General features: G+C 39.8%; 1 protein-coding gene across 3 annotated transcripts in view; it reads left to right on the forward strand.

The window, feature by feature from the left end:
- CHRDL1 (chordin like 1) overlaps positions 1-9,793 on the forward strand; it is a 45,300-nt gene extending 35,507 nt beyond the window's left edge. For 2 of the 3 annotated variants that reach the window (XM_069810965.1, XM_069810962.1), the window contains exons 9-12: positions 1,981-2,175; positions 3,902-4,069; positions 5,224-5,313; positions 6,588-9,793. In XM_069810965.1, coding sequence (XP_069667066.1) covers positions 1,981-2,175; positions 3,902-4,069; positions 5,224-5,313; positions 6,588-6,718 — 584 coding nt within the window. In that variant the 3' untranslated portion in view covers positions 6,719-9,793. The remainder of the gene's footprint in view (positions 1-1,980; positions 2,176-3,901; positions 4,070-5,223; positions 5,314-6,587) is intronic. The other variant, XM_069810963.1, reaches the window with a different exon arrangement.
- The last annotated feature ends 8,486 nt before the right edge of the window (positions 9,794-18,279 follow it).

Raw genomic sequence — 18,279 nt, forward strand, 5'->3', positions numbered from 1 at the left:
GCTGCAACTTCAGACATTCACTGCCTGGAGAGTGTCTGAGAGATCCCCATGAAGGAAACAGGAATGCTGACCATATATTTTCTTTTGTTCTTGTGCAGTTAACAAGTGTTTTATTAATTAATGCACATGCCCTCTGAGACGCATTTAAGCAAGTTAAAAAATAAACACACAACAACTATCCTGACATGCAAATACCGTGCAGTTGCATGGATACAGATTTATCATTCTAAATATGAAGAGCACTAAAAACAGGGCATCAGGGAACTAGAAGTTATTTGCCATATTTTGGCTTCTACTGGAGGCTTCATCTGCTACCTCAGAGTAATTATTTAACTGTTCTGTGCCAAACAAACCATTAAAACAGAGAGAATATGTATCTACACAATGTCATGTATTATCCCTTCCCCTGTCACGGAGAAATCATGAAATATTTATGTCTATAAAGGATCTGGAGAACTCTAGCTGGTAAAAAAACCCTCCATATAAGCATAAATATAATTAATAATATAGTATTTAAGCATGTGAGAAGCCTGCTGAGCAGCTGAGTACTTAGCAGTTTTGTCATTTAGTTTTTTCTCCCATGTTCTTAGCATACAGATAACACTTTATTTGCTTTTATTTGAGAAACAAAACTGTTTCCTACCTCTAGAATAAAAACCTGTCTTAAGAAAGAGTTAAAAAGTAGCAAATTATAAACCAAATGATAGCATAACCCTATGAAAGACAATACATTACAAAAAAGACTCCCCATAAATCTCAGTAACTCAGTAAAGTATAAGCCAGTTGGTCACATCTGTTACCAGTTAGATGTAAATTTCAGATTACAGATAAAAATTAAATTGCTTTTGAAAGTTACGGGCAAAATAGGAACATATTTTACAAATAAAAGCATTAATAAAAATGATGGCATATTAGAAGAATTGGAAATATTTACAACATATCCCAGCTTCACTTCAGTTGCTTTTAGAAATCAGGCAGTGCCCTTTCTTTCACCTTGTTAGGATTAGTTTGCATTTTTCTTTGTGTTTATTAAATATTTAAAAAGAAAGAAGCAAGGTTTATAGGACAAATGCAAACATGGTGTAAAGTGATATAATTCCTATTAACTGCCGGGTGACCCAAACTGGCTTCCACCAGGCATGGATTTTTCCACTCTCCTTGTGTCAGCAGTATTTCTCTGTCTCCCAAGGGCACTGATGAATAAATATTCTGAGGTGCTTAGATGCTATTGGAATGAAATTTCAGTCCCATATGCATTCTTTCATGTTAATGTTTCCTTGTGATTCCAAAAGCCAAATGTCTCTATATACCTATAGACATATATATTTCCACAAAGGACATTAAACTTCATTTTGCAACATTCCCTTGCTTTGTTCTATGTGTTGTGTAGCAGGAACTCTCATGCAAAAGCAATAAAAGGCTCAGGTGGCACTAATCCATCCTGCTGATAGCATGGCTCTCACTGCAAAAGCCATGTTCAGCTAATGGAAGAAAAGTTTTGCAGATGACTCAGTAGCAAATGTCATGATCCTGTCATCTGCAGATTCAGTTCTAGAAGGCAGAGCCAGTGTAGCATGCTGTGTCCTGTGTGTGGACCGAGATTAGGAGGGGAAGGAGGAGTGAGTTTTATAAGCTGGTTAATGATGCACAACTGAAATGCATGCACTGGAGAGGAGCTAGTCAAATACTTGACTTGGCCACCTTCACTGTTCTCCTCAAAACAGTGATGGACACCACTGTCAGCAGAGTTGAAATCAAGGCAAAACTGCTCAGAAAAGGGGGATCGCAGGCTCAGACTCATTTTAAGTAGCGAAACTCCAAGTTAACAAGCAGAGAAATGGGCCAGAGACACTAACAAATTATGCATAGAGACACCGCTTTAAAGAAATGTGCATGGATCAAATGAATATTCATAGAGAGGTAGCCAATGAACATACCTTTTCCAGTTGTACTTTTTCTTCCTTTTCTTTTCTTTTGTAGTTTGTGTTTCAAATGGCAAAACGTACTCACATGGTGAATCTTGGCATCCTAATCTCCGGGCCTTTGGAATCGTAGAGTGTGTGTTGTGCACCTGCAACATCACCAAACAAGAATGTAAGAAAATTCATTGTCCAGAACAATATCCCTGCAAATACCCTCAGAAAGTAGAAGGAAAATGCTGTAAAGTCTGTCCAGGTAAAACAAAGTTGATCACAGACCACCTTTTTGCTGTGCATGTTAAGGGGCTTGGTTCAAACCTTCTGGTCACAATAAGATCTAATGAAAATAGCAATAGCTGTGCCCATTGTTCTAATGTGTGTGCAGACGTCTCCATGTGAGAAAGGCAGAGATGCCTGGCCAGCCCTGCTCTTCCCTGCTGTTCCTCAAATGGGGGGGCTTGCTGCTTGGGGCATGTATGTTCTGCTCAGTCACTGCCTTTCTCTCTACTGTTAGCATGACTTCCTGACACTCATTTCCAAAGAAAGTACACAGAAAGTTCATTACTGTCAAAAGATTCTCCCATCCTTCCCCCACTCCAGTGCCCACAGAACCTTCAAATCATTTTCTAACTTGTGAAATTTGCATGGAGATAGTATCATTTCTCTTTTTTAAAGTGTACCAGAAGGATTCAAAATCTGATTATAAATTGATTGGTGGCAGTTATGTAACTTAATCCTTAAAATAAATACTAACTTATCACAAATTTAGCATTGTTTCTATGCTGCACTAATGATTAAACTTATGTAGACATTACTGGCTAAAATCAATGCCTACAACTAGTGAAAAATCTGCTAATATGAATCTGCTGATGGTCTGCCAAATGACCAGCCATGTTGCATATGATATAAAGGGTAAAGGAATGTCCAGTTCCCTTCTGTGCCTTTAAACTTCTTTTCTAATCTGTATGGCCCATTTCTATGTTTGTTTGGTGATACATTGGGTGGAAATGAGTTGTTCAGTCATACATAGAAATCCTTCATAGAAAGCACACTTCCCATTTTCTCTTGCTAGCCTTGCTTACTGGGAAAAAGGACGATGCAGTGGCAGGTGGCAGGCAGGACGTGTGTATCTACATCCTTTTGGATACTTGTGAATCAGAGAGCCACAGCTTTTATTGGGCTCATTTGAGATGAGAACAGTCAGCTGGCTAACGGGCTTCAATAGAAAATTTAATAGCAAAAAGAAAGTTACTGTCTTTTTCTTTGAGATTCTATGTGCCAATTATTAAGAAAGCTGAACCTCTTCTTGCAGTGTCTTGTATGTATGGAGATGTATTAGTTATTAGGGTTTTTCCACAAACAGGAGTCCGAGTTTCTGAGTTGCATCATCTCTCTTACATTCTTGTCCAACGTCCAATTACCAACAGAATAATTACAATTTCTACTTATATGCTCTACAACTTTACGAGGTGGGCAAGAGATAACGTGCACTGTGGCTAGCTCAGGCTTGTACTGGCCAGCTGGCTGCTGCCAACCAAAATGCAAACCTTGTAGGCTCTACCTGCCCTTTTCCTCAGCAAAGCATTGATTTGGGTCTCTTCACTCTGTCCAACCACCAATTTTCATTTATTTATTTATTTTATCACCTCTGAGACTGCTACCATTATTTCAAATATGCTTGAAAAGTGGACAACAGGTTCAAAAATTGTGAGGAGTCTCACAGACCACATGGTTTTACACAGTTCATTTCCTTATGAAACCAGATTATAAATATGAATATTACCTTGCCACCATAGACAGGCTGTCAGAATCTAGCAGAATAAAACACTTTTAAGTGTCTGGGCTTAGCTGGAGATGGATTTGTGTGGCCATACAAGTAAAAATTCTACTTTTAAACTAAACCTGCTCGGCTACCGGTGCCAAGTAAGTTCTGGAGGACTTGATTACAGCTGTAGTATGTGTTTTGGGCTTTTTTTAAACAGAAGAAGTGCCAAGTCAAACCTTTGACAGCAAAGATTACTTCTGTGGGAAAGAGACATTTCCCGTCTATGAATCCATTTTCACAGAGGAAGGAGAAACCATCAGAAAAATTGCAGTAGAGACTGAAAAGCCACCTCAAATAGAAATACATGTGTGGACAATTAGAAAAGGTGAGTTGAGCAAGTTCTTTAAACAGTGTATCATTTTCCATTAAAATCCCAGGACAATTTACAAATCCAAGCATCTTGAGACTGCTGTTCTTCTGGCTATTTACAATATCCCTATTACAGCCACTTCCAACATACTCAAGTCTTGCTGTACAAAAACCATTAATAACAAACAAAACTGTAGTTCTGTAAACTCCTACCCTTCATTGTGAGCCAAAGCACAATGACAAACAGGTTGTCAGTAATACCCTGTGTAATTTATTGCAGAGAAATATGTAGCAGGGTTTGAACCAAGTGCCTGGAGGTTCTTATTTAGGATGGACCAAAAAGCTTTCCATTGAAATCAGTCTGCCCTGTCTGCCTTAGTGGTGCTACACTCATGACGGTCTAGAATACCAGCAAAAAATGTATTAAGGATGGAAACAGTATCTTTTACCAGACTAACTGCTAAAAATAGAAAAAAATAGAAAAGCATTCAGAAGCCTAAGCACTTCTGCAAATCCTGAACTTTTAGTATAATAAAAATTATCTCCAGCCTCCTAAAAATCCTATCTACTTAATCTACTTTAAGCAAAAAGCAGGTGATCCTCATAGGAAACCCTCATATAGTGCAGCCCTTTACAGAGAAATGATGCATGTCTAGAATGCACTTTAAAGCACAAAGCCAAGCCCAAAGTCTGAGCAGAAAGGAAGTCACAGACGATCGGACAGTGAATAGCTACCGTGTGTGTTCAAGAAGCCACAAAGCCTTGTGATGATTTGACAGTGATGTTACCTGCTAGCTCATGACAGGCATAATGGTATCTGACTGCAAAATGATACTGTTTTTCTCCAAGACACTGGGATTTGGGCTTCTGTTGTAATCTTACATTTACTCATTCTAAGGAAGGGTTCAGTTATGTTGGAAAAGAATTGGCTAATTCTCACACCCCTCATAAACTCTCCGCAATTGTATATCCACAGAAGGGGAGTAGCAAAAAAACGGGGGTGGCAGACAGAATAAAAAAGAATAGGCTGAAAATCCACGTAGCTGGTAAAGATTATTTCACAAGGTGACTCAATGTAGCAGTAATTCTACATAAAGGCAGGACAGCAACCCAGGTTTAAAACAATAGTCACATTTCCAGTAACATGCACTTCTCATTTCTTTGGTGAAGGGATTCTGCGTCACTTCTATGTTGAAAAAGTGTCCAAGAGAGAATTTGAAGAACTTCCTTACTTCAAGCAGATAACAAGGACAACCCCTAGTAAGTAAAATTTTGACCTCTTCAAATTTCTTTTCTTCATATAATCATAGCCTTGAAAAACCACTCTATTTTACTCAACACAGTCAAACAGATGTACTAATTTTTCCTCCAGTACATGGCTCCAATATTTTAGAAGTTAGATTTAAATAATCAAAATACAGCAATTTAAAATATAGCTACATATAACAGTAGTTCATGTCCATGCTGTCTTAGTCTCCTGTAATTTGATAAAATACAGGATAGGCTGTTTTCTACCCATACTGACGTAAGTCTGAAATACAGCTGATGTCAGCACAGCAGCGCAATTTGGATTTATTTAAGTTAACATGTCAAGTTACCCCAATTTTTTAGAAAGTCATTTAGAAGGGAAAAATTCAGAGATGATTCAAGGAGTTCTCCTACATACATATACATTTGAAAGAAGTCTTTCCTATGTTCTTAACAATATCTTCATTGTTAAAATCTGTCTTTTGAAAGGACATGTAATTCTTTTATCACTCTTGATTCAATTTCTTTTTTGTATTTCATCCAGCTTGTGATATGAAACTTAATTTGATAGTTGAATTAAGGTATAGACATTTTTAGTTCCCAGTTCTTTTGCATTACAAGTTGTCATTTTTTCTGAGGTCTCTAATTAGGCAAGGAAGTATTTTTCCCACAAACAATATATTCTTGATAATACAGGCTTAGTGAGAAGCAGACACCCTTTCATATAAAAAGTTTCCTAATTTTTTGCTGTCAGCCTTCCATAAGTTTATCATTGTTATTTGTAATACAGTATTCTAGTTACCAGGACAGCGGGCATTTCTATTAACATTATCAAAAATGTATAGAAATATTAATATCCAGCAAACATAGTTGGTGTTCCTCACAGGTAGGCACAGTTCATGGTGTGTAAAACACTTTTAGACTTGTTGCTTCCCAACTTTTAAATACTTTGGTTTGCCATTAGAGTTAAATTTTTACATCACTCTGTCATAAAGCAGAGTATCCAACGTCATAAATGGTTGAATAAATAGGGTCAACTTACAGTACTACTTAATTAAAGAAAGGAATAATATTCTGGTCCTTGTTTATTATTTTTAACAAAGTTATTTTGCATGGAATATGTTACGTGATTGTAAGATACTCTGAATATTTTCCATGGGAGGATTGGACATTCTCTCTTTGACCATTGTGAATCAGTTGGTCTAGAGAATGCTTGTAAATGTCTTCAAAGTTCCCTATGCCCTTTTCTAAGTCAGTATCTGTCTCCTTTGTATTTTTGTTTTCAGGCCAGTGGAAAATATTTAGCGAGGGAGAAGCTCAGATCAGCCAAATGTGTGAAAACAGAGTGTGCAGGACTGAGCTCGAGGATTTGGTAAAGGTTTTGTACCTTGAAAAGTCTGAAAAGGGTCACTGTTAAGGGAGACAGCACTGGAGGGAGAAACACAAGAAAACTTATGAAAACTTGGATCTGCAGCTGGACTGCAGGCTTATTTTGCTTAAGTCAACAGTTCCCTAAAACCCAAAACTATAATGCAGTAATTATTCACATCATGCACAGCAAATCTGCTGCTTTATGTGTAGTGGTCTGTGTCAACCGTTCAAATATCTCCTCCAAAAGACTAGGAGGCTCTGTATTACTGGTGGGAGAAGGAGAAAGAGAGACTGTACTTTCCCAGAGTTGCATTTCTTTACAAGTTACAAAGAGAAAACAGAACATTTTTATTATTATTATTATTTGGCAAGTTATTCAAACTAATGAAAAGAAGGACACCTAATAAATGTGCAGGAGCTATGGAGAGCATTATTTCCTGTGCTGAGTTTATACCATTTCTGGTGTTGAAATGACTCATGGATTTTTTTTTAGTAGTGGAGGAAAAATACAAGTGATACAATACTTGTGTTGGAGACATAAAAACAGATTTAAACTAACAAACTCCTAAGCAGCCTGCCTTTGGGATGATGTCTTGTAGTTGAGCAAACTGAGTCCATAAACTGAACAGCAGGTGTTAGTGGCAATCACTATATTTTTGTAGCAATTTGAGCAAATGTTCGCTTTTAAGTGGTTTTCACTGTTTCCTCCACCCACTTCTCTAAAAAATGTAAAGTGTTAGCTCCCTATCACAGCCCTAATAACTTCATTCTTCTGGGCCCTATTAACACATGGTCTTGGCTGATAAACTGCCTTCTAAAGTGACTGCCAGAAGGTGGTGAAGTACTTGCCCTACTTTCAAAACACCTAGAGGGTTAAAACTCCTGATTAGTAACTCCTTAAGAGTTGTGACAGTGCTTAATTTATTTGTTCTGATTTGTTACAAACCTAATCTGCATTTTTCTGAGAGTAACCTCTCAATTCTCACACTTCAAGGACAGCTCTCTCCCGTGACAAACACCAAACAGCTACAGCAGGCCTCTAGAGCACAGCAGTTCTGTGGAAACTTATCTTTGTGAAAAACAAATCTGAGAGATTCTGTTAAATTTAGTATAGTGTGTCTACAGTGTGTTTAAGAAAGGTGGCTCTCATCTGCAGAAAAAGTGTAATTTAAAAAAATATTTTCTCTGAAGAGTCACCAAAATACTGCACTGCCTCGTGGCTGCAATGTTGGATTAAATCCCAAGAAGCAAGTGACTCTGCCTGCTTTTGCTCCCATTTTCTACTCCACAAGCAGACAGGAATACTGCTGTTCAAACACACGCTAGGAAACAAAGCTTTATGGAAATGGTGTGAGCCAGGGGCTGGGTCTTCACAGGGAGTGAAATCAACATTGACAGCAAGGATTTTGAGGTTTGTCATTCTGCCAGTGACAGCACTCCAGGGTGTACCCATTTCTAAAGCGACGAAGGTGGGGCAGAGTTCAGTGCTGAATGCCAAAAGCCCATTTCAGGCAGAGCTTCACCATCCTGAGGGGATCCTTGTCTTGAGCAGCAAACCCTGGCAGCCTCCCTCTGCAATGCAGGCCTCAGGGCCAGGCTTCTTCATGCCGCCCCGGTCCTGCCTGTGCTGCCCGCAGCGTCGGGAGGAGTGTAATGCAGGGCTTCTCAACAGAGAGGAGCAAGTGAGGAGAACAGACATGAAGGTGGAAGAAAGGCTGAAGGGAATTAGGAGAATACATATAGGGTGATCTCAGGTCCTTAGCAATCTTGCCTGCATATAACCACCCTGTTGTCCCTAGGCCTGGGCAGAGAGCAGATAATATTTAGCAATACTTCCCTCCCTGCCAAGCACTCAACATGGTCCACTGCATAGCAGGAAAACATGCTAAAAGGGAGCTCCTCCAGCAACCGCGTGGATTTGCAAGAACGAAATACTCTCACCTGGTATCAGTAAGAACCACGGGGGTCTCTTTCCAAGCCTCCGTGGGCTGCAGGGAAATCCTCCGGAGTCCCTCCATGGCCGCAGGGCCGTCCCTGTGGGGGCCTGGCGCGCCTCCCCCCCTCCTGCCCGGCCCTCGGTGCGGCGGGGCTGTTCCTCACACTTTGTCCCTCACCCCTCGCCGCCCGTCTTGCCCTTTCCTCAACACGCCTTCCCCTCACAGAGGGGCTCAGCTGTGCCCTGCGCTGGGGCCGACGGAACCGGCTGGATCCAGCTGGAACCGGCTGGAACCGGCTGGAACCGTCCGTGTCCGGCATGGGGCAGCCCCTCAGCTCTCCTCAGAGGGGAGCCCGCCGCCCCGCTGCCAGCACCTGGTAGCGCTGATACCCTTCCACAGCGCAGTCTTAACGAGCACCTGGCCATTAGAAGTTCTGTATCACTGTTCATTACAGGGAGAGCTAAGGGAACTGTCCCACCACCTTTCCACGGGACTGTAGACTCTGCTTCCATCAATCCTGTCCCGGTGTTTGCAAGGGGTGTAGCGGATCCTAACTGAGGTCCTAAGACCTCACTGCACCAGAGGTTACTGCCGCGTAACTGCAGAAGCAGCAGTCTGGCATCAGCAACAGCCACTGCACGTGGCATCTACTGGGTTGAAATGTGCTGCAGAAGTGCAAAATTGTATTATAAATCTAACAGGTCACGAATTAACCTTATCGTTCCTTTGGTGAAGGCATTGTAAGGAAGAGGTTCTGAGGAACTGTAGCGAGCTGGTGGGAAGACCAGCAGTTGATTTCTCACCTCACAGGCATCGTCTGTCTGTAGCAGTAGCTGGCGGAAAAAGACTAAGTGGAAAGTGTACAGCGTTTGTAATATTTTTTTTTTAAGAAGAAGGCAACCTGCTTTTTGTATTTGTGACAGGACAGGTGGAATCCAGATTGTGTATTTATTTTATAATAAACGCTTTTTAAGAAAAACAAAAAAAACCCATAAGCATCATTTAGTAAAATGCAGTGTTGCATTTTTCCAGTTTCTGGTCACTTAAGACAACAAAATACACAGTGTTATATTTTTCGTTCTCTTCATGGGACATATGTCTGTTATGGTATTATTTATGTACTTGTTGTATCACTTTGACCTGGTTTGATAAATTAATAAACTCTGAAGTTGATAACAAAACAAGACGTTTTGTGTATGACGCTGTTTGGTCAAGATGTCTGGTTTCAGTTCCCTGTTTGCAGACCTGCTGTTGCCACCTCAGAGAAAGCCTGAACCCACGCACCCGGCTGGGTGCAGTGCGTGGCTGCCTGCTGTGGAATCAGGTACAGAGCGATGGAAGAGTCAGATTCAAGACTTAGACTGCTGGACGGGGTGCAAAGTGAGGCTTCAGCACTCACCTGCATCCTTAACACTTCAAGTGTGAGCTTGAACCACGTGGACTTCAGCAGTGCACCTAAGATGCCAGTTTATCAAAAACCTAAGAGATATTCATAGGTTATGAGTGGTTGTGACTTACCGTCACTTATAACCGGGCCTGAGAAGCTCTGTGGAGCGCACTCATGGCAGTCCCAGTAAACTCAGCAGGATTGTGTTGCCCTCCACAGACAAGTTCGCTTCAGTTAATTAACTGTTGCAATATGCTGCAGTGTTTAATCCATACGGGTGGTAATGTTGCTCCCATTTAAGTCTGTTTCAGACCAACGCAGTAAAATCTTGCTGTAACTCAGCATCCACAGGGTTGATGCTGAGCCCTGACTGCTCACTACATCTGAAAATCAGACACGTAAGGCTTGCAGCAGGACAGCTGTGTCCCCGGTGCTGCAGTAGTTCATTGTTTCGGGTCTTCTCTCGGGAATGTCTGCTGCAGAATTTTGCAAACCAACTTATACTAGCACTCATCCAAGCTAAATTGAAAAGCTATAGAAATTGTCACAACCTGGGTAACGCAAACAGAGAAATTAGAACAATCAGCAGGATGCTCAAACTATTAGCTTATTTAAATTGTTTAATCTCGAGAGCCACGACTGTTTGCTTTCGGGACTTGTTAGTAGGGTAACAATAGTATGCCAGGGAGACAGCATATATAGATTTTCTGCTCAGAGATATGTTTGACCTTTGGGAAATACCCAATTTTATTCAGCTTGCACCTACCCAGCATGATTAATTTTGAAAATCAAAGCATTGACATCCATATATGGAAACCAAGTAAAGAAGAAATCGAGATTGACAACTGAGAGAATAGTACAGGACATATTGCTTTCTGGGCAATACATATTCTGAAGCTCAAAATAATCGGGGAAATGTTGATGGAATCCATCTGTGCTAATGACTAAAAAGAGATGGTCTTAAAAAACACAAGAAAAAAGTGTAAAATGTTAACTCACACATGGCTAGCAGTGTAACTAAAATGGAGAGTATCAGCCTTGGGAAAGATGATTGTTCAAAGTGGTTCCACACCAGAATCATTCTGAATCAATAAGTACATCAAATCTGAAATTCAAGATGCCTCTGTTAATTCTTCATGAAATTCATTTCTGTTATTTCATCACAACCTGCACATTCATCTTAGCCACCTTTTTATTTTAGCAAGGCATCTGTTAGAAGAATCCTTTCCATGAGGGCACACCCTAGGCATGCATACCTGCTCTGCTCTGATCTCCTGTACCAGCCCCCTTCTCCAAGCCTAACTATCTGAGGGGCGTTAGCCTTCCTAGTAGTTGCAGACTGAAAGTCACTAACACTCAGGGTTGCATCCCCATTGAATGTATTCTCTTGATTTCGTAACATCCAAACACTTTTTAGCAGCACGCTAAATTTTGTTTCTTGCTTCACTCCTATTCCCCTCATGTAACACAGATCATCTCTGACTTCACAGGCCAGGGGGGGCTGGGTACCGAGAGGAGAGCCCTATTCACTGCTGTGTTCTTCTGAAATTACTTTTAAATATACCTACCCAAATACATGAGAAAAAATGTGTCAGCCTAACACTCTCATCTTCATACACTCTCCATTACAAAAAAGGTCAAACCATTTCACAATTCAGATGATTAATACTTCCAAAATAATTGATAGCACATGAAGTATTTGCGTAATATTGGTGTGCTCTGGTGCCTGTTGTGTTATCCATCTAAGATAAAAGCCAAGATTTTGGAGATTTATTGTGGGAGGGGTGAAAATTGACAAAGTTAATCCTTATTTCCATTTATTGCTTTTGTTTGGGGTTTGAAAAATGTCTTCATCTTCTGATCTGAGGTTTTGGACTGTTTTACTTCTTGGATAAAGTATGTCTGCAACTACATGAGTATATGAGTATGAACCCACAACCCTGCCCTTCTCACATAACACCAGCCCAACTGTGAGCAAGAATGCAAAGCATCCAAAGCAAAAACAAATAATTGATTTTAACCCTGCAAAACAGCTTTTAATGTAGACACACTGGATGACAGTTCAGCATGTTCAGAAAAGGCAGTGAGTGAGCCTGATTTCACTACCACTCAAAGTAAAAACTCCCAATCTGTCCTCAAATGACCTCAGCTCAAGAGACGGAGATAGTACAATCACAGTAAGCTTTAAGTGTAGCTAACTGCTTCTCAAACAGCACCCATAGTTAGTTGATCTCTCCACCAAGATCAATTCTATCTCCTATAGATTTACTTCTCCTGTTTCATTCTGCTTCATTTGGTTGTTTCAGGATCACACCACCACAAAATCAGGTGTGTTAAGGCCACAGTAAATTAAAAGTGCATTCTATTCCTACTGAAGCAAATAGCAAAACTCCCAATCCCTTTAAGAAGGGGTCCCTGAAGAACTCATACTGATACATACTGCACTGGCATTGAACACATTTTAGTGTGCTCTAGTATTTAGCATGTACCAAAGGTCCATTTTATATTTGTCACAGACAGATTCCCAGCCACTTAATGTTCCTTAGCCAGCACTGTTACTCTTAGGCTGTTCTTCTTCCCCAGCTCAGTTCTCCCCTCTGCCAACAGCTAGGATGGGACAATGAATTTGAGTCCTAATTTTAGAGGCATAAATAGGAGTCAAGTGATGCTTAAGGTTTATGTACTGGGGTATTTTTGTTCCACATCTCTAAATGGGAAGATTCAGACTTCCCCATTAAAACATCTAGCTTGAAATTATTACTGTATTTATTTTCATTTCCTGTACTAAAGTGTTGTGCAGCATGGCCCAGTTGTATGCTGTTCAATATGCAGTTTGAGGTAGCTGCAGTTCAACAGAGACTGAAATTGTTTCTATATAAACTTTTCATAGTGTACTCAGGCCAGAATGGGAAATGCTGTAGAAGCATCAAACAAGAAAGGTGAACTCTTGGGACAGTTTTTTCATTAGTGAAATGAAAAGACATTATGTAGAAGTATTTATAGCTATGGCTGCATAACTATCTCATAAACTAAGAGACAACAGTCACCAACTAACCAATCTTCACAAAGTTCTTCCTAGAAAAAGGAAGATTTGACTGTAAATACAGTTATTTAGTTAACAAAAAATTATTCTTAGAGACACATGTACAGCTCCAAGTGATGATACGTTCCAGAAAGCTGTGTTTTGGTATCTGAGATCATGTTTTCAATTCTGTGCTATTAGAAAATATTTCCTTGCTTTGATTGCCATATTACATATTCATATAAGCTAAGTCTCACAAAACCTCTGTTTTTAGATTTAGCCAGACAGTGGCATCCTTTCAAAAATGGTCCAATGACAGCATTAAAAAACATTTGAGGATGTTTACAATCAGAACTGATTATCCACTAAGTTTAACTTTGCCGTTTATATTAATGCAAACCAGTTGTAAAATCATGCAACTAAATCCTACCAGTAGCCCTTCTCACTCACTTCACACTATGTAAATTACTATAACCAAGTCTAAATTAAAAAAAAAAAAAGTTATTTTGAGCTTCAGCAAATGTGCTAAATTTCTGGAAGTAAAACCCCTGCTACTATTTTGTTTGAAAGACTTCATTGATAAATTATGGATTGTTTTCACAAGTGAGAGGAAAAAACTGCAGATTTTTTTATGAATTCAAAGAACATTCAGCCTAGAGCCTCTTTTATTTTGCAAACCTAAATAACTGAAAGACTCAATTGATAATAATGGTCGAAGCCTACAGAGACTTAAGAACTTAAAACAGCTTTTCCCACCCTGATTTTTCTTCTTAATTCAAAGTCAGACATTTTTTAGAGACCTTTGCCCTGATGAGTCCCTGCTGAAGAGACTGGGCTCTTCCCATGACATCAGCTTATAACAAGCTCCCAATTTCTTTATAGTCAGCATGTGTTGGGAATTATTTACCCCATCTAAATGATGTTCATGATGAGATCACTCTTATTCAGACAAAGCTATCATAACTACCATGCTTGTGATGATCACGGCTCATATTAATACATAGAATGCCTAAGAAACTGTAGTCACTTATTTATTTTTCAAGCAAGAAGTTAAGCAAACCCTAGAGAAATTGAGGAGCAGAGAAACTCTTCACAACTGCAAAACTGCATTTGAATACTAAATGTTGAAAACTGGAGCTCTTTTTCCTGGCCTCTCCCCCAAGTAGTATACTTCTTAAGAGACATTTAATCTTTTTGTCTATGATTAAAATATTGAAAGGAGCATTTGCTAGAACAGTACCTCTAGAATGAAGTTCCAGCAAAATCAATCTGCTGGAAGATTCTTGAAGCCAAGAATCCAGCAACAGGCAAATGGGCTTCTCCAGATCTTGGGTTACACAGCTCAAACATAGCAGAAACTCACTGCCTGTCACTGTTCCCTTAAAATACATTTCCCCATAAGTCTACATAATAGTCACAATAAACTCTGAAGGTTTTTCTGAAACTCAGTAGAAAAAGATACATCAAGTAGGATTTCAAAGGAAATTATCAAATCAAATTCTGTGTAAATCAGTCTATTTGCATATTAGAGGGACATCTAACCCAATAGAGGAATGAGCACTTCAATCTGGACAGAAGGCACAAGAAAAAAATAAGGAAAAATATGATATTGTCTGTTATAACTGTAAGAAGAAAGATTTTCCTCATCTTCACATTTTCTTTTTAAATTGCAGTTTTCAGAGCCACTGCAAATCATTCATTGCTACTCCTGCTGAACAACCTGTGAAATCTTAATAGATTTGCAAACAGAGGTTCCCAGGGGATTGCTTAGCCCAGAGGACTAGTAAAGAGAGTAGAGTAGTTGTCACTTTGAGTTCTACTTCAGGGCAATGGGGTGAACACAGCAGACTAGCTTTTATTTCTATCTCAGAAAACACATCCAAAGACCTTGCTTGTAAATAAAGACTGCTCTGGTCTAATACGTGAAAGGTAGTCAAGGTGAACCCCAGGATCTCTTCTGGGGCTGCCTCAATCAGCCAACGTATCTTAAAGCCACTGCTACTGGTCTATAACGTTACCTAACGTATATTAACAAAAAAATATAGACTTCTCCCTTGTATCAAAATAACCTGATTTCTATCAAGTGTCTCCTCTCTACCAGCATCCTTCCAGTCTTAGAGCTAAGGACACCTTCTTGTACCTGTTCTGCTCTGAAAAAAATCTGGTAAAACAAGATTTTGTGACTAAAAAAAGCAGGAGAGACAAAATGTGCTTCCTAACAACTCTTGGTGCCCTAGCTGGGAGAAACTCTGTAAAATTCCAGCTCTGCTGCCCTGGAAATCAAAAAAGATCCTGGCCCATTTCTGCAAAAACTTGTGAAAAGCCAGTCTGCCCCTGCCAACAGCATAACTGTTATTTTCACTAGTTGCCAACTGAGACAGAATCCCAAAAGAAAGATGGTGATTAGGCTTGGGAGACCTCAGAATGATGTAATGTTTGACAATAAGCTTTTGACTTAAAACAGGTAGTCCAATAAGTTGAAAGTGCTTTTGATTAAAATATTTTATAGATCAACGGGTTTTCCTTTCTGACAAAGCTTCAGGTGCTACATAATCATAAACTTTTCAATTTGAAGGTTGGACTTCTGCATAGGAGATGCCAAAATCAGGGAGGAAATGACAAAATTTGACTTAACCACTTCAAAATGAGCTTTTAAGGAAGTTAAAATAGACTGATGTGCTTTTTTTATGTCTTAAATTTTGCCCTATAAGCTAACTACTTTGGATATGCTTGTATCTTTTTACTCCATTATAAAATCTCATTAACTCCTCACTGGAAACACATCATCTTCTACTACCTATCTTGTATAAAATTCATTTTTCCAAAATAATAACAAATAAAATAGGGTGACAACAAGCTTAAGGCAGTGATGGAACTCTTTTATGAAGTGAATAGGTGCTCTCTGTGCCAATATAGTCTATTTAATCACAGCCTAACATTTTAATTATGTATATAGCTAAGCAGACTTGCTTGCATTGGCTTAATTATTCTGCATGATAATATGAACAAAGGGCCTCTGTTAAATTAATCAACAAAAATTTTAGCTGGCTGAGTTTCCTCAAATGTTTCAAGAGCAATGAAAGATCTGATCATTAAGCATTTACTGCCCCTGAGAGCTATTTTAAACCTGTTCCCTTCATATCACAGCTGGCCCTTTGAGTAGCCTCAAATTCTTTTTATCTGAAAGCCCTAGTAAGGCAGAACAAAAGAATGTTTCTCATTTGGAGTGAGCTGTCTGTGTCATCTTTGTGATGATGTGTTCACTAGCAGGAGATGTGTTTCTTAATGAGCTTTTGGCCAGGAACAGCGCTGCCATTTTCTAACTTTTGTCCAGTTCACAGGACTCCTGATGCAGGGCGCACTGGATGTGTTAGAATTGTAAATGAGCCTCAGCAACTGCACATTGCATAAGGATCCCACAATAATAATTAAGCATAGTCTCTGCTGTTGTGGGCCTCTCCTACCAGATAATTGACCACGACGGGAGCTATGCAGAGAACCCACGCTGAAGGTGAGGATTCATAACAGAAGTGAAGGTTCATTATCTTGCAATGAAAGGGAAGTTAGCACCAATGGGAATTGGGTTTTAAAGGACCAAAGGGTTAAAGCTCTCACATTTTGGAGGCATTTACCATTAATCTCTCCTGTACCCAAGAGAAGCCAAGTGTTTTGAAATACACTCCATTTTAGTGGGCCCTGGGAATCAGATCAGTGGTAGCCATGTAAACATTCCATACCTACCCACGTATATGGTAGAAGAGAGTCCAAGAATGCTAGAAAGTTGTGCAGAATGTGTGTCTTTATTAAAAAGCTAAACATTCTGTCACTGCAAAAGCTTTCCATGTAAAATCTGGAAGCTCGGGAAGAAAACCAACAGTCGATGTATTACAACAAGGGAGGATCTCTCTGGTACCCTGTGAGAGTTGAAGTCCAAGTACTTTATGATCCCACTTTCCTCTGTAAGTCTCCCTCATCAGATCACATTTCCCATCACGCACAACCTACTCTGAGAGAGATGACACACCACTGGAGCACCTGTCCATGCTGCATCTTGAGAGATACAGCTCACCTGCCCCACCAAGGAGAACAGGGATGGGGGGAAGAGAACTACAAGAGTCATCCAGTACCATGGTGGGCATTTCCATAATCTCTGTGTTGAGTCGTTTTTCAAATATTCATTTTCTCAATGAAAAATGAACCTTCTTAACTTCTTCCTTAACAAAATATGCCAAATGTTGGTGATAAACCCAGCAAGGAAGAATTCAGGAGTTCTAAAAACCTGTTAACTTATTATATGAGAGGCAGATTTACTGGGAGGGGGGCAGGAATAGGGAGGTCTACTGTACTTGCAGGCAGCCCAGTGGAGCATATATTTCATCCACATGACTGAGCAGAAGCTGTAGCACTATATAATCCCCATGTCACCACCACAGCTAATTCAATCTCACATCCAGCGTATATCAATGTGATATTCCTCCTGTTCAGTACAGTCTTTACTCCTGAAGCCGCACTCTTGTTTTGCACTCAGCCTTCTGCTTCGTGGTCTGCCCAGCTGTCTCAGCCCTGTACCATTCACCATAACTCTCTTCCCTGCCCCTATCACTCCTGCTAACAGGCCTTATCATTCCCTTAGGCTTGTCAGTCCTACTTGCCTTTCAGTTCCTCTGCCCCTCAGACTGCAAAGCACATTCCTTTCCAAACATCTTATTTATACAGTTGATCATATCAGCAAAAAGGCAGTGGTGATGGATGATCACTTTGAATAAACTCATGCCAAAGAAAAAGAGCGTAGCTGAAGGGAGAATGTGCAGTGTCACACTGTACAGTGGGGAAGCACTAGTCCCATTAGCCCATCCTGCTATTCAGGAAAGTGCCTCTAGGTGACAGTTAAATTGTTAATACACTGCATCATTAAGCAAGGCAATAATAAATATGTATTCTTCAATTCACACTTGTTATTAAGGTCAACGCCATTCTAGAACTGACTATTCCCAGGATCTTACTTCCTTCATTTACATTCTAGTCCAGTCCCTGAAGCTTTTCCCTTACTTCATCTGCATTTTTCCTCATTATTTTCTCTTTCCACAAATTTGGCCAAAATTTGGCCACCAAATAAAAAATGCTAAAGGCTACTGGAGAACAGTGTTTTTTTCTGTCATCTTATTGGCAAAGGTTGCTATTAAAAAGTTAGCCTGAAGAATAAAAAGAGAAATAAAATGAGGCAAAACAATGACTGAAACTCCTACAATGCACCTGTGGTT

Source organism: Haliaeetus albicilla, chromosome 23, assembly GCF_947461875.1.
Source record: "Haliaeetus albicilla chromosome 23, bHalAlb1.1, whole genome shotgun sequence".
Classification (NCBI taxonomy): domain Eukaryota; kingdom Metazoa; phylum Chordata; class Aves; order Accipitriformes; family Accipitridae; genus Haliaeetus; species Haliaeetus albicilla.